Below are 14,427 nucleotides of genomic sequence, written 5' to 3'. Positions count from 1 at the left end.
GGGGGATGGGGTAAGGGGACAACATATGAAATGTAAATAAAACATCCAATAATAAAAAAAAAAAAGGTGGAGACAACATCTGTTACATACTTCTGCAAATGTTGATAGGCTAGCTGCTTGCTTATTCTTCACAAAATGTTGCCAAATGACAAGAAAATAAAAATCCTGTGTAAAAGGAAAGCATTTCATGCCTGGTGCCTCATTAGGCATTCTCAGCCAAACCAAGAGTAAAGCCAAAATTGACCAGGGATGTCAGGCATGTATCTCTGCCTTCTCCAAGGCTCTCCAAGTATCCCCAAGCCAGCTACAAAAATGCCCTGTCTGAAGTCCCCCGATGGGAAGCTCTGCATCACAATCAGAAATCTTGATTTTCACTTCTAGCCTGAAGTAACAAAAACAAAATAAAACAAACAAACAAAAAACTCAAAGGTCGCACAGACCATGCATTTGTGAGAAATGAGGGCAAGCTGTAGGAAATCAAATTTTACGAGAGGGGTTGGGGACTGGAGAGTTGGCTCTGTGGTTTAAAGCACTTCTTGTTGTTGCAAAGGGCCCAAACTCTATCTGCAGCATCCACATGGAGGCTCATCACTTCCTAGGGCACCAGGCACACATGTGATGCACAGATGTATATGCAGGCAAAACACTTACACATAAAATAATAAAAGTAAACCTAGTTGCTTTTTTAAAGAGAGGGGTCCAAGCTGAGGCCCAAGGGAGTGCTTTCAGTTTAATACTTTTGAGGAACAGATTTGAATACTGGGAAAGAGCATCATAAAGACTAGCAGCACACCAAGTTGAGAGTTCTTTTCGAAATCCAGTTCTCTGGAGGGCAGAACAGTGTGGGGAAAATATGTGTAGGCTCAGAGTTGCTCTTATATACTGTACAAAATGGAGCTGGTCTTTTTAAAGGTGCACAAATTGTATAGCCCCTTAGTCTTTTAAAAACCAGATAAAGTAGAAAAACAGTGTCCATGTGGTTTTCTTCACTTTCCTAATATACTCCCAACTCTCTTAACTGCCCCTTTGGGAAGCTTAACAAATTTTTGTTTGCATGTCAAAACTTATGCTAGGTGAATAGTAAAGAACGATATAATGTTGGGGTTAGAAAATTCACACACTTAGCTTTCTTGATTTATAGATAGGTAATTGAGGTACAGAGCAAGTTGAGGTCACAAATGTTATAACTCCTAGCTGCTATCATTGAGATCACCAGTTTGGGTGGGGGGAGTGTTCAGATTTGGCCTGAGGTCTCACTCTTTTTAGATTTAGAGTTTCACTCTCCAATACTACTAGGAGGAAGAAGAGTTGTTTACAATGAGCACTTGAGGCCAGTGAGACAAGGCTCCAGGCAACCCAGCTATCAGCTCCAACAAGTGTTTTCTTGTTTGGTTTTCCAGTGCTGCAGCCTCTCATACTCATATTTTCTAAGCATAAAGCATGGTCACAGATTGGGACCCACTCTGATTGGGGAGGAGGCAGAGGAATGACTTGAAAGATGTCTAGCCATTGGCCCTGTGGCCTGAAGCACCAACATGATCTTGCTCTGCTGGACAGCAGGTAAAAGCCTTCAGCCAAAGTCAGGGGATTGACAAGATGTTTACTCAAAAGATACTTCAATCTCTAAGTCAACAATTTACTAGTAAACCCAATGAGTCACTGAAGCAATGCTGTGATGAGGAGAAAGACAGCTGGCTTGCTTCTGCCCCTACTCAAACCAGTAGTGAACCTTCCTTACTATTGTCCACTTCGTTTAGTAGTGAGAGCCCTAGCCTCATGAATTTCCAAGGACCGTACCTCTAAACTCCCCAATAAAAGGACCTCTCATCATGTATGGCTCCATGGTAAACTGAAAATCAAGGCTGAAAGAGCAAGGGCTTACTCTGAATCACTTTAAAATAGACTTTAGTTTGAATCCAATGTTAGCAACTCTGGCTAAATCTGCCTTACCAGATGAACTTAAACCCCAACCTTGTCTCTGCTTAGAGTTTGAAGAGTAAGCTAAGGCTAGCAACCATTACAGTCTTGCTCCTATTTCCCATCATAAGGATCAGCTGTTGTTCCAAGAAACCGTGTTTGATCTTTAGAACCTACAAAGTGATCTGCCTGCCTCTTGTCCTATCTGATGCCTTTTCTGGGCTGGAGAGATTCCCCAATTTTCCATGATTTCTACAAACATGTACACTCCTTTCTCTCTTGTTCTTTCATCCTTTATTCCCCCAGCCTACACCTCAGTTATTTGTTTCACTCTCAAGAATCCTTTGCCCGTCAGTCCTCCCAGACCTAGCTCCTAGGGAGAGTTGGCATCCCTCAAATGAGCTGAAGAAAGGACACAAACACCAGAACCTCAAAGCCACAGGATTCACAAAGATTACCTGCTCTAGGACAGCCCAAACTCTATTTTCCTTCTATCCGTTTCTTGACCTGTGCCCCTGTTTGGAATTGTCTCATAGGCATTACCTTTCTCTGGGACTTTCACTACTGCAGAACCTTAGACCTACTAAGCCATTATGCATATCTTCATGGCTATGACAGTATTAGGCCTAACAAAAAGCCACTTTGGTTGCAGAATACCTCCAAATACAAATTAATGGATTGTTAGGAATGAATGTCATGTAAGACATTAAGAAAATGTAAAAATTATATTAATAGAAATAAACAAGGTACCAACTTCCTTAAGTGTCCTCTCAGACTGGTTATTGGGCAAATGCTGGCTCATAAAGACAGTAGCGAGATACTAAGTTTTTCCCATCTTTTGATATTCCAGGGCTGTGACACAGATGACCATGAAATTTGAATAGACTGAAGAAACTGTTTGCAGGCAAAGATGTTTGGAATATCAAGATCTAAACTGTGACTTGGGCAAAAGTATGGTGGCACATGCTTATAATCCTAGCACTTGGAAATTTGAAGCAGGAGGACTATGACAAGTATAAAGCTACTGTGGGCTACCCAACAAATTCTAGGGCACCTAAGGCTACGAGGCAAGAGCCTGCCCCAAAAGACAAGTCAGTAAACAGTAGCTTCAGAAATCCGAGGGTCTCAAGAAAGGTAATTCTGAGGATGAAATGTTTCTGTAAAATATTTACAAGAATGTAGTAGGGTGTTACTGACTTCCAAAATAAAAACTGAGGCATTCTACAAAGGCTCAGTATCAAAAATAACTTCAGTGAAACCATGATATACCACAACAAGGACCCGAGCCAAAGTATTCTCAGACCCTTGGGACATCTCAAATTCCTTTCTGTCTCTTCCTGACCTATACTCTCCATAGTTGAAGCCAGTAACTCCAGCTCCTCAGTGGACCTAGTCTGCGTTGGCATATACACTAGCCACACCTCTGCAAAGACCACAGCACCACCACCCCCTCCAGCTGCACTGTGAGGTATTGACCGGAAAGTCCCTGCCAGCCCTCCCCCTGAGTCTCCTATGATCACCTACTTTGAAGTCTGTTCCCCAGCAGTGAACCTCTTCCTGGTAAAATAGTGGTTTTTCCAAGTTTTATTGCATGCTCCTAAGGCCCCAGCACTAGGCCTGATCACATCACATAAATACAGGGGCCTAATTTCAGCTTAGACTCTACTGCTTCCTTTTAAATTTCGCCTAAACTTTACCACTGATCCTGAAGGCCACTAGCCTGCCTTCAACCACAAGGCAACTCTCAGCAGGTGCCCACTCCCTCCCAACCCCTCAGTAACCAAGGCAACATTCTGAGGGCCTAGCCTGGCTGCTTTCCCAAGAACCCCTAATCTGCATCAAAGCAGGAAAAAGGTGGTCCCAGAGAGTATAGAAGCAACCCTCCACCCAGAAGTTGTCTCATGGAGTCCAGGGACCCCTCCACTCCAGTACCGAGTAGCCTAGGTTGTTATGAACTGCCATTTACAGCCGACGAGTACAGTCGAGATTTTCTCAAGTGGGCCCTGTACAGTGCAGCTTTGCCAATGGGTCACAAGGTCTGAGGCACAAGAGTCTCAAAAGCCCCTTCTGCCAGACAGCCCAGAAAAGCTGCAAACAACACACCTCCTTGATTGAAGGCTGTGGAGGGGCTATGTGTAAAAGTAACCCACAAATGGGCATACCAGAATTCAAGGTTTCTATTTCATTTGATAATCTAAAAGTCCCCTCTTTGGGAGGTTGGCAAGAGAGAACCCCCTGAACTCCAGGGGGGACACTATGTTTTCCACTTTTTCCAAGTAGGGAACTTGAGGAGATGGCATGCACACTTCTAGCTATCCTGACAGCTCAGAGGGGGAGCCAGATTTTCATGAAAGGATATCTCAAGCTCCCAGCTAGGTCCAAAAACCTCTCATCAGAACAGCTGAGGGTCTTCTGCAGAGCGAACAGTCTGAGTTTCCGGAGGTCACTGGAGAGTCTCTGTGCTAGGGAGTCTGACAGCCACAGGCCTGTAAGGCAGGGGCTATGTCTCCAACCCTGGCCAGTCTTAGGGATGACCAAGTCGGTCCCAAGCCAAAGCTGGGACAACATTCTAACTTCAGGGAGAAAGAAGCACCTCCCCCCCCATCGGATAACAGAGGTGTGGGGCTCCAGAGAGAGCGCAGCTGTGCAGCTGAGGTGCGAACTGAGTCGCAGGGCCCATCCTGTATCCCGCCTCCCTGTCTGTCTCTTTTGGGGCTCGGCTTCCAGTGCACAGCGAGCGTCTTGCTCCCCAGAACGGCAGGCGACCGCACGGCCTGACTGGGCCGAACCCAGAGCAGGCAGAGACGCGCGCACACACACCCCCACCCCCCGCACTCCTCCCTTTCTCTCCTGCCGACACACACGCCTGCCATGTGTTGACTCTGAGCGAAGAGTCATCAGGATTCCTGAAGTGGGTTTCGATAGAAAACCGCTCTGGTCCCCGAAAGGAACAGAGGCTGTTGCGGGGACCCGTTGTTCAATGCTTCTCTTGGAGCCCTTCAACCTTCCTACTGTCCTGTCTACATGACTTCGCTTCCCGCCCCGCCCCCAAATCCTCCAGATATTTTCCCCAGCACACATGGGCAAAGTACTTTAAACAATCTAAAAGGTGAGTCTGGATTTGTCCCAGGGCAAAAAGTTCATTGCTTGCCTGTAACCAATGAATGCTCCAGTTCTCACTCTCGGGACCGCTTCAGCCTAGGTCTATTGCCCTGACTGCCCAGAGCCCTGCAACCCATACCCTAGCAGGACACAGGCAAGAAGGAATGAGAAAGGACCTTTGAAAGGACGCCTTAGACCAAGAGGTATGGGGATGACGGTGGGGGCGGACGCCCTTGCCCACAGTGCCAGGCGGGGCACGTGGAGCCACTCACCTGCTTGGAACTCCACTTGGCGATTTTTCTCTTTTTCCTCCTCTAGTAGCATGGTGTAGAGGATACCAACAGAGTTATGGATGCCGAAGATGGAGCCGTTGCACCAGGTGGCTGCAAAGACCACTATCCAGCCGAAGCCACCTTCGGGAGGCTGAAAGCCACGCGCAGTGCCTCGGGTCTCCACAGTGGGCGTGGGCTCGGGTTCTTGCACTGGCTCAGCCTCAAAGCCCAGCTCCGGCAGGGGTGCAGGGTCGGGTAGGGGCTGGGGCTCAGGCTCAGGCTGAGGCTCGGGCGGGGGGACTGGCACCGGCTCCGGCTCTGGTTCGGGCTCTGGCTCTGGCTCCGGCTCGGGCACAGGACTACACACCGGCTCCTGATATTCCTGGTTTGCCTCCTGACAGGGCCCCTCAGCTTCCTCGCTCGCCGGGCTTGGCAGCGCCATCGCGGCTAGGGGACTGACTGTGGCTTGCCGGAGAGAGCCGGAGGAGCTGTTGTCTGGCTGGTACTTGTTTCTGCTGCTACTGCTCCCGCCGCCGCTCTGAGCACTGCTGCCGCTGCTGCCTCAGCCCCTGCCTCCTCCTCTCAGCGCCCGAGCTGGCCAGCCTGTCCCGCGACAGACGGTCCCTCGAGCCCTCTCCTTCTCCTCCCCCGTCCAACCCCCCTTCTCGTCTCCCCACGTCATCTCTCTCTCCTCCCCCTCCTCCTCCCTCCCACCTCTTCCTCAACAGGCAGCCGCTACAACCTCGCTCTTCTCCCCAGCCCTTCCTCCTCTTACTTGCCTACCTACTCTAGCCGCTGCTGCCGCCCCAAACTCCCTTTTCAAATTACTGACTCCTATTCTCGTTCAGATACTTAGAAGTCGAATTAAATTAGCGAAAGGAGCAGAAACTACTCTGTTACCCTACCTTCTCCTCCCCGCAGGTCCCAGAACCCACACTAATCAATCCCTACGCCTCCAAGGAAGACCCTGCCTGTTCCTTGAGTCCACTCCCTCTTTGCTTTCAAGCAACTTGCAGCTAGATTGGTCCTGGGAACCCCAAGACAAGAGCTAGTCCGTGACAAACCCCACCCTGTCCTCGGGAGTCTGTGTTCCCACTTGGACTTGAGACTGGTGACCTAGAGGGTACAGCCTGGGCTTCAAACAGAGGGTGGGCACAGTCTTCTCAAGCCTGGAACTCAGACCTCCACAGACCTACGTACCCCTCAGAGTCTCCCCCTACCCCCGCGCTTCCCGGCAAATCCCTGGCGGGACTGAGGGGAGGAGGCGGCCCCGCAGCGGGGCCCGCCCCTCCGGGCAGTCAATCAGGGCTTTGTTTGCGCCAACCTGGAGCCCAGAGGAGCCACAGAGGGCCGGGTCTAGGCTTGGCCAGGGCAGACTCTGGGCCAGGGGCCGGGCCAGGAAAGAAGGGAGGCACGAAGGCACCAGAGGGGGCCGGGCCCAGGCTCCAGCGGGACGCAGAGCACAGTTCAGGTTACTTTTGGCTCTCTGTTCCAGAGAGCAAGAAAGGGGGTCCAGATCTAGCTGCCAGTTTGGTCAAGGGCTGCCCAGCTCCTCCTGGTCAGGCTGGACCCTTGGGCTTGGACCTCTGCTTTTCGAGTGCAGAGGGATATCTTTCCACCACCAACCTCTCTCGTACATCCACAGTTCAGGCACTAACCTCAGAGTCCCATTGAGTATCCAATACTCAATAAGAGAAAGTTTGTTCTCAACTGAGTACCTGAGACCTGATGGGGGAAGGGGACTCTCTGCCTTGTGGGTGAACCACAGTGTACCAGCTCAACTCTCACCTACCTGGTGATTCCAGGCAACTCTGCATCCCCTAAGGGTCTGCACTTGCACTAGCAACGCGTGTGAACGTCAGTCGCATTTTACCTCGGGTCTGATTAACTTTTCTGCTGGGTAAAACTGCCTGGCGGCTGGAAATGCAACTCAAGGCGCTTGGGCTCCATCTGATGCCAATGTCCTTAAGCACCTGCGGACAGGCACAATTGGGTGGCAGGCAGGACAGGGGTGTCCTGTGGCTTGTGGTTCCATGAAAGGAATCAGCCAAATTCACAGATCACAGGGTCATGCCAGTCCACAAAATAGGCATTGTGCAAATGAGTAGAGCAGGTCTCTTATTGACGGGTAGCAAATTTTATCTCTTGCTTCTTGTGGCCTCCAAACTGAACCACAACTCAGATCAGCCATTTATTACTTTAAGGTCATGGAGGAAGTCAAATAAAAGGTAAAATTTAAGGCAAGTCTTCACACAGAGAAGCCAGAAGCTCCCTATGATCTAACACAGGGATATAGAACTTGTTGCTGAGACGAGGAGAGCTATAACCTAGCCAAGCAATAGCAGAGTTCTGGGGCCTTGAATATCGAGTGGGGTTTCTAACAGGTGGCTTAGGGGTGGCTCTGCTTCAGAGCCTGCCCTGACCCCAAAGTGCAGAGACACAGAAGAACTCTACTCATAGAAAGAGGAAAGTGAAAGTTAATCAGGCCAAAAACTTAATATGTATGATGGTTCTCCCAGGGAACACTTGCATTTTAATAAAACTCCACAATGCTTCAGCCATGAGGAATGAGAAATCATCGACATGCTAAATACTGAAGCTTGAGGGTTGCTTTCCAGCCAGGGGAACCATTGCTCACATTGCCAGCTGTCCTCTAGGACAGCTCTAGACTTGGTATCCACTTGCAAAGAACCTGAGACCCTAAAAAGAGGTTTTATTTTTTTCCAGTCCCAGAACTGAGTAAACCATAAAGTTCTGTACCTCGTTAAATTCTATTTCCCTTTTGGTTTGAATGGGCTTTTAGATCACAGAAATGGGGATGCAGTGGAAGGAGGTGTGGCATCACTCACTGGGGAATCTTCTGTAAGCCTAGCACCATGCTAGGCCCTTTGCATACATGATGTCATGTAATATTCACAGCAATGAGGAAACAGGACCCAAGAGGTTAAGTCAGTTAAGTTTACAAAGCCAGTAAGAGGTAGAACAGGTATCTTTGCCCATTTATGTGAATTTCAAAGTATGCGCCCCACCCCAGAGACAGGGTTATGCAACCCATCATTCTAGCAACACATGCAGTACATACCGGTCCTCCCCTTTTTTTGAAGGTACAGGTGCTTTTTAATGGCTAGAGCGCTGATATGTGGAGACCTGGGTTCTAATCTTGGTTATTTCATTGCAGCTAGTGTGATCTTAAGCAATTCATTTCCTTATCTGCAACATATACTTCTGTCTACTTCACAGAATTAGTAACTGTAATGCTGAGAGTTATAAACTTTATTTGGTATATGCAAGTGCTATGCTTTCAACAAGTGTCCTCTACAAGCCAGTGCTAACTTAAAGGCCTGGTTACCAGCTTGTGGCAGTGTTGGGAGGTAGTGGAACCTTAGTGAGGTAATGCCTTGTGATAGAAAGTTAAGTCATTGGGAGCATGCCCTCGAGGTGAATATCGAGACTGTGGTCCCTCCCTTCCTTTCTTTCTGCTTCCTGGCTACCATGAAGTAAGCATCTTCTCTGCCATGTGCTTACTTCACATCTACTATAATGACACAGGCCCAAAGGCTGTGGCATTATATGACTATGAACTAAAATCTCTGAAACAGTGTGCTGAATGACCCTTCCTTCCTTCCTTAAGAGCTGACTATCCTCAAATATTTTGTCATAGATAATAGAAAGTTAACTCAAGAGTGCCAGTGAAGAGTTCTTGAGTCAGAGATGCATCCTAGTTGCATCCTGGAGAAAAAATGGCAATGATACTATAGAAAGTAGCTTGAACTAATTAGAGGTATAGAAGACACGCATCAAATGCATGCAATTTTTTCCATAAATCTTTAAATCATTCTTGGTCAACAGACATCAGGGGTAACAGATCTTTATAAAAGATTTGTTTATGAATGTATTTTATGTGATGAGTGCTCTATTTGCATGTATGCCTGCATGACAGAAGAGGATATCATCAGACCCCATTACAGATGGCTGTGAGCCACCATGTAGTTGCTGGAAAGTGAACTCAGAACCTCTGGAAGAGCAGCCAGTCCTCTTAACTGCTGAATTATCTCTCCAGCCACAGTGGGTAACACGTCTTTAAAGAATATTTACTATTTGGAGAATCTTCAGCTTTACCAGGCTCACAGGTAAGTAGCCAAGAGTCCCTGTAACTCTTTATTTGACTTGTGTAACTTTGGACTGTGGAAACGCCTCAGTGAAGGTTTTCACTGTTATTCCAAGTAAGACAGCACATTTTTCTTCTGTACTTAACAGACTGAAGCCTGGGGTGGAATCATTCCAAATAGTTATGCCTTTTATTTCTTGTAAGAGAGAGAAAAACAGTGATATTTTCCCAATTCAGAGACACATTAGAATCACTTAGAGGGTTTGGTAAAATATTGACTCCTGAGTTCCCTGCAGTCAATAACTTCTAAACATAATATCTAGAAGTGAAGCCTAAAACATACGGTTTTTATCAAGGCTTCTAGTAATACTGATTTACTGCCTGATATGGAAACCATAGAGCTAAAACAATGGTTCCCCAACATTTGGATCTTAAGGACTAGTGAATTTTCTCTCCAATGTCTACGATCCCAACGTAACGCCATTTTTAAATGTCATGTGGAAATGTATATCATCACTAGCATAGCATTAGTGAAATGATAATTTAACATGAGACTATACAAATGTACAAAGAACATAGCTTTTAAGTGGGAAAATCTTTCCTAAAGGAAGTCTGTTGGCAACATTTTTTTTTCTCATGAATCAGTAGACACAGAATACACAGTAGACTGTCACAGGCATGCAGGTGGATGTTTAGGATTCCTTGGACTAAACAGCCTCTGGAAGACCCTTCTATTGTTCAAGTTGTCTATTTTATGTGAAAGAAACTCCCTCATCTCAAGTGTTTCCTATTTAACAGAGTTTTGTGGCTAAAATGGAACTCAGTGAGCATTCTCATTATCCCTGTGCCCTATGTCCGAGTCATCTTACTACTTGAGAATGGATGGCACATTGAGAGTATGCTCAAGAAGGCCTTCCTTTCCTTCACTCAGCCTTATTCATCTTTATGAGGGTAACTTAAGACTTCTGATGATACAGCATTACCTTGGCTCTAATAGCCAAGTAGAATCGATTGTGAAAAGGAGCTCTAGTAGCGTAACAACAACAATAAAACATCCAAAGGCAGAGAAGTCTTTGCTTTCATTATCCACAATCAAGAAGGGTATTGATGGGAACTCACATTACTGGGAAATGAATTTGAATGTTGACACCTTCTGATAGCCAAAGTGGAAGCATGGAAGAAAAGAGATACTGGGCATAGTTTGGTTTCAGTTCGAGCCAGGAGGCAATTCATAATAATAGTGCATTAAAAACGAATCAATTGACCATATGCACAGAGCCTGCTTCCTGAATGCCAAGAAGAAGCAGTCTGTTCAATAGTGAGCCTATTATTAGAGCAGACATGGAGGGGAAAAGATGAGAGAAGCACCAGGAGCATTATGGAAAAGAAAGAGGTAGGGAATACGTAACCCCATCCTAGTGTGAGGAAAGCCTGAAGTGAAAGAATAAACTGGTTTAACTATTTCTTGATCATATTTAAGGAACAAAAACGTAACTGTTTTCTTTTAGCCTTTTGTTAATTTATGTTTAACAGTCATTCAAGAAATACTTATAAACTCCATTTAGATCCCATACATACATGTGCAGATTTCAGGAAGCTTCTGCAATATTAGGTTTCTATATAGTGTTTTCAAGTCTTTAGTGCTAGTTATTCTACACCATGTTCCCTCTTACTCTCTGCCCTTCCACACCCCCAATTTAACCCTCCCTGTTCTACTATTTTCTTTTCCCCCTCCACAGTACTTTCATTCCATCCCCTTTCATTGAACACCCCTGTGACTCCTTTCTGGTTTTCTGCCCTCTCTGAGTACTTCAATTTAAATACATATCTAAAGATTCAAAACTGGTATCCACATATGAGAGAGAACATGTGGTGCTTATCTTTCTGGGTCTGGGTTATCTCACTTAGAATTATTTCCTGTGAATTTCATAATGGATTTTTATTTACAATAGAATAATAGTCAAATGTATATATAAAGCACATTTTCATTAGCCATTCATCCATCTATGTTTCTAGACATATAGATTGTTTACATTTCCTGGTAATTGTAAACAGAGCCGCAATGAATGAGTAAGAATAAGGATGTGTAAGTATTTCTGTAGCAGAATATAGAGTCCTTTGGCTCTATATGATAAAGCTGGGTCATATGGTAGTTTGATTTATAGCTTTTTAAGAAACTGCTACATTGGATTTCATAGTGGGCCACACCAGTTGGCATTCTCACCATAGATGAATACCTCCTCCAGATACCACAGGCTAGCAAATGAAAAGTCCAGTTAGTCTATTACTATGTCCACTCTATAGCATAGTAATAAAATGCTCCCTCAATTATTTTTATACTCATAGATTAGTGTATCTCTCAATCCTTATCAGAGAAGCTTTTTTTCGGTAGATAGTGATTCATACAGTGATCCATAAATGTACAATATGCAAACAATAAAAGACTACAAGTTTCTAAGCTCTAAATGAGTTATCTATATCACACACCACCAACCCTAAGGCTCAGGGATCATCATGAAAGAGAGAGTGGATAGACTACAAGACTCAAGGAAAGCAGTTATCAGTAGCAAATCAGTGTTTGTCAGAAAGGACAATGCAGTTGTACACACGAGTTCACAGCAGCTGGGACTGTGTGCACAAGACTGGTACAAGATTAAGCCAGACAAAATCTCACCGTGGATGAGGGAGGGGCTCATGAAGTCACACCCCTATCTGAAATGCTTTTGGAAACTGGCAGTTGCTGATAGAGGGAGAATTAATTTTCTCTAGAGACTTGGGACCATCTACTCTTTTTACTTTATAGCCTAGACTGGCTTGAAACTTGCTGTGTAGCCCAGGCTGACTTTGAACTTATGTTTCTGCCTTAACATCCCAAGAGTTGTAATTCTAGCCCCTTAATACCACACTGGGCTCCAGGCTCCTTATTTTACAAATAAGAAAACTGAAGCCTGGGCTGGAAAGATGGCTCAGAGGTTAAGAGGACTGGCTGCTCTTCCAGAGGTCCTGAGTTCAATTCCCAGCAACCACATGTTGGATCACAACTGTCTGTAATGAGATCTGATGCCCTCTTCTGGTGTGTCTGAAGATAGCTACAATGTAGTCATACAAATAAAATAAATAAATCTTAATTAAAAAAAAGAAAAAGAAAAGAAAACTGAAGCCTCAAGAGGACAAAAAACTTACTTAGGTGATATCTAAATTACCCAATTTCCCTTTTAATTACTGTAAATAGGTATAGAAAGTAATATAATGTAAAACACAAACATTTGAGATAAGGCCATTGTTTACAATTACTTAGAAAGTAATATAATGTAAAACACAAACATTTGAGATAAAGCCATTGTTTACAATGGTCAGGCTTTACAACGATAATGAACAATGAGAAACCTTGTGAGGCAAGCGAAGGGTCAGAAACAAAAGGAAAAGGATTTTCCTCAGCACTTGCTTGGACTTCTTTCAGCTGGACTTTGAGAGGATTGCATTTGATGGGTTATCTTGTTTTGCTCAGTTTAGGAAATGTCTGTCCTTATAATATTCTTCTAGCTGTTTCTCTTAAATTTGGCCATTTAAGGATTAAGCATTCCCAGTCTAGATTAAAATGTGTCTTACAAACATTTAGAAAGATAATTCTAGCGCTAACTAGTGAAAATACTACCTGCTAAAAAGGCTCAGGAGGGAAACCTGAGGGAGACCTAGGAGCAGTTATTTCTGGCTGAGAGAGAGCTGAGGTAGAGTTTATGTTTCCTACATTCTCAAATAGTACTTGTATAACCTCGAGAGTGAGTTCCCAGACTCCAAGATAGCCACCAGTGCCAGGACCATAAGAACTTCAAAACATACCCCACCCCCAAAGAAGATCCTACATACCGCGAGATAGAGGAATGAAAGAGTATTGGGCTTTGGACCAGAATCAGGTATCCCCAGCCAAGTTGGAGGAGAATGACTGCTTTGGCCCAGGGGCCAAGTTTCAAGTGTAACTTGCTGACCCTGCAGATAAGGAAAGCTAGACCACAAAAAAAAAAAAAAAAAAAATCATTCGAATGGAGCCGGGGCAACAGTACAAGGGGCAGAGGTGACGAAGTTGGGTAGAGTGGAAGGACAGAGAGGAGGTGGTTTATTTTTCTCCTTCAGTACATATTTACAGAGTTCCTTCTGTGCCAGATTAAATGCACTTTTCCTGGGGCCTCTTTCTGGATGGAGGAGGAGTCAAAGGGAGTATTTTGTTGAAACTTCTTGAGATGTTAATCCATTTGCCCAAGGTCATACTGTGAATGAAATCCAGTTTAGTTTTCTCGCTTAGTTCTAAGCCAAGGACATGCCTCTCTATACCACCCCACTTCCTATTATTTTGAATTTACACTAGTCAGGGATATTGTTTTTTGTGTCTTTACCTGGTTTGGCTATTATAGTGACTCTGGCTTCATAGGAAGAGCTTGGAAGTGCTTCTTTTATTTTGTCTGTTCAAATAATTTAAGAAGGATTGGCTATAGATTGTCTCTGAAAGTCTGGAAGAATTCTACTGCGAGTTTCTCTGTACTTGGATTCTTTTTAATTGGAAGGCTTTTTATTGTTTCAGTCTCTTCATTTCTTTTGGGTCTGTTTAGATTGCTGATTTCTTCTTGGTTTTATTTTTGTAGTTTAGATGAATTTTAAAATTAATTGGTTACGTTTCCCTGTTCATTTTTTAATCTGTTAATTTGGGTCCTCTCTGTTAGTTAGTTCAACCAAAAATATATCAATTTTGTTTATTTTTTCAAAGGATCAGCTCTTAAGTTTCTTTGATTCTTTGTACTGTTTCTATTTCATTAATTTCTGTCCTGATTTTTATTATTTCTTGCATTCTACTGTGTTTGAGTTTGGGTTTGGCTTGTTCTTGTTGTTCATTAAGTCATTTATTTAGCCTCTTTCTGATTTTTAAATGTAGGTACTTAAAACTTTACATTTCCCCCATAGTGCTGTTTTTAATGTGTTTCAGTCTCTCTCTCTCTCTCTCTCTCTCTCTCTCTCTCTCTCTCTCTCTCTCTCTCT

At 44.6% G+C, this 14,427-nt stretch overlaps 1 protein-coding gene across 1 annotated transcript in view; it reads right to left on the bottom strand.

Moving 5' to 3' along the window:
- The window catches only part of Slc16a2 (solute carrier family 16 member 2), a 115,102-nt gene extending 109,186 nt beyond the window's left edge, over nt 1–5,916 (bottom strand). Inside the window, exon 1 of the mRNA XM_028771446.1 lies at nt 5,292–5,916. Coding sequence (XP_028627279.1) covers nt 5,292–5,733 — 442 coding nt within the window. The 5' untranslated portion in view covers nt 5,734–5,916. The remainder of the gene's footprint in view (nt 1–5,291) is intronic.
- Nucleotides 5,917–14,427: the final 8,511 nt, after the last annotated feature.

Source organism: Grammomys surdaster, unplaced genomic scaffold, assembly GCF_004785775.1.
Source record: "Grammomys surdaster isolate TR1022 unplaced genomic scaffold, NIH_TR_1.0 207, whole genome shotgun sequence".
Lineage (NCBI taxonomy): Eukaryota > Metazoa > Chordata > Mammalia > Rodentia > Muridae > Grammomys > Grammomys surdaster.
Note: the sequence above shows the minus strand (reverse complement) of the source record. Positions and strands in the feature narration are given on the sequence as shown.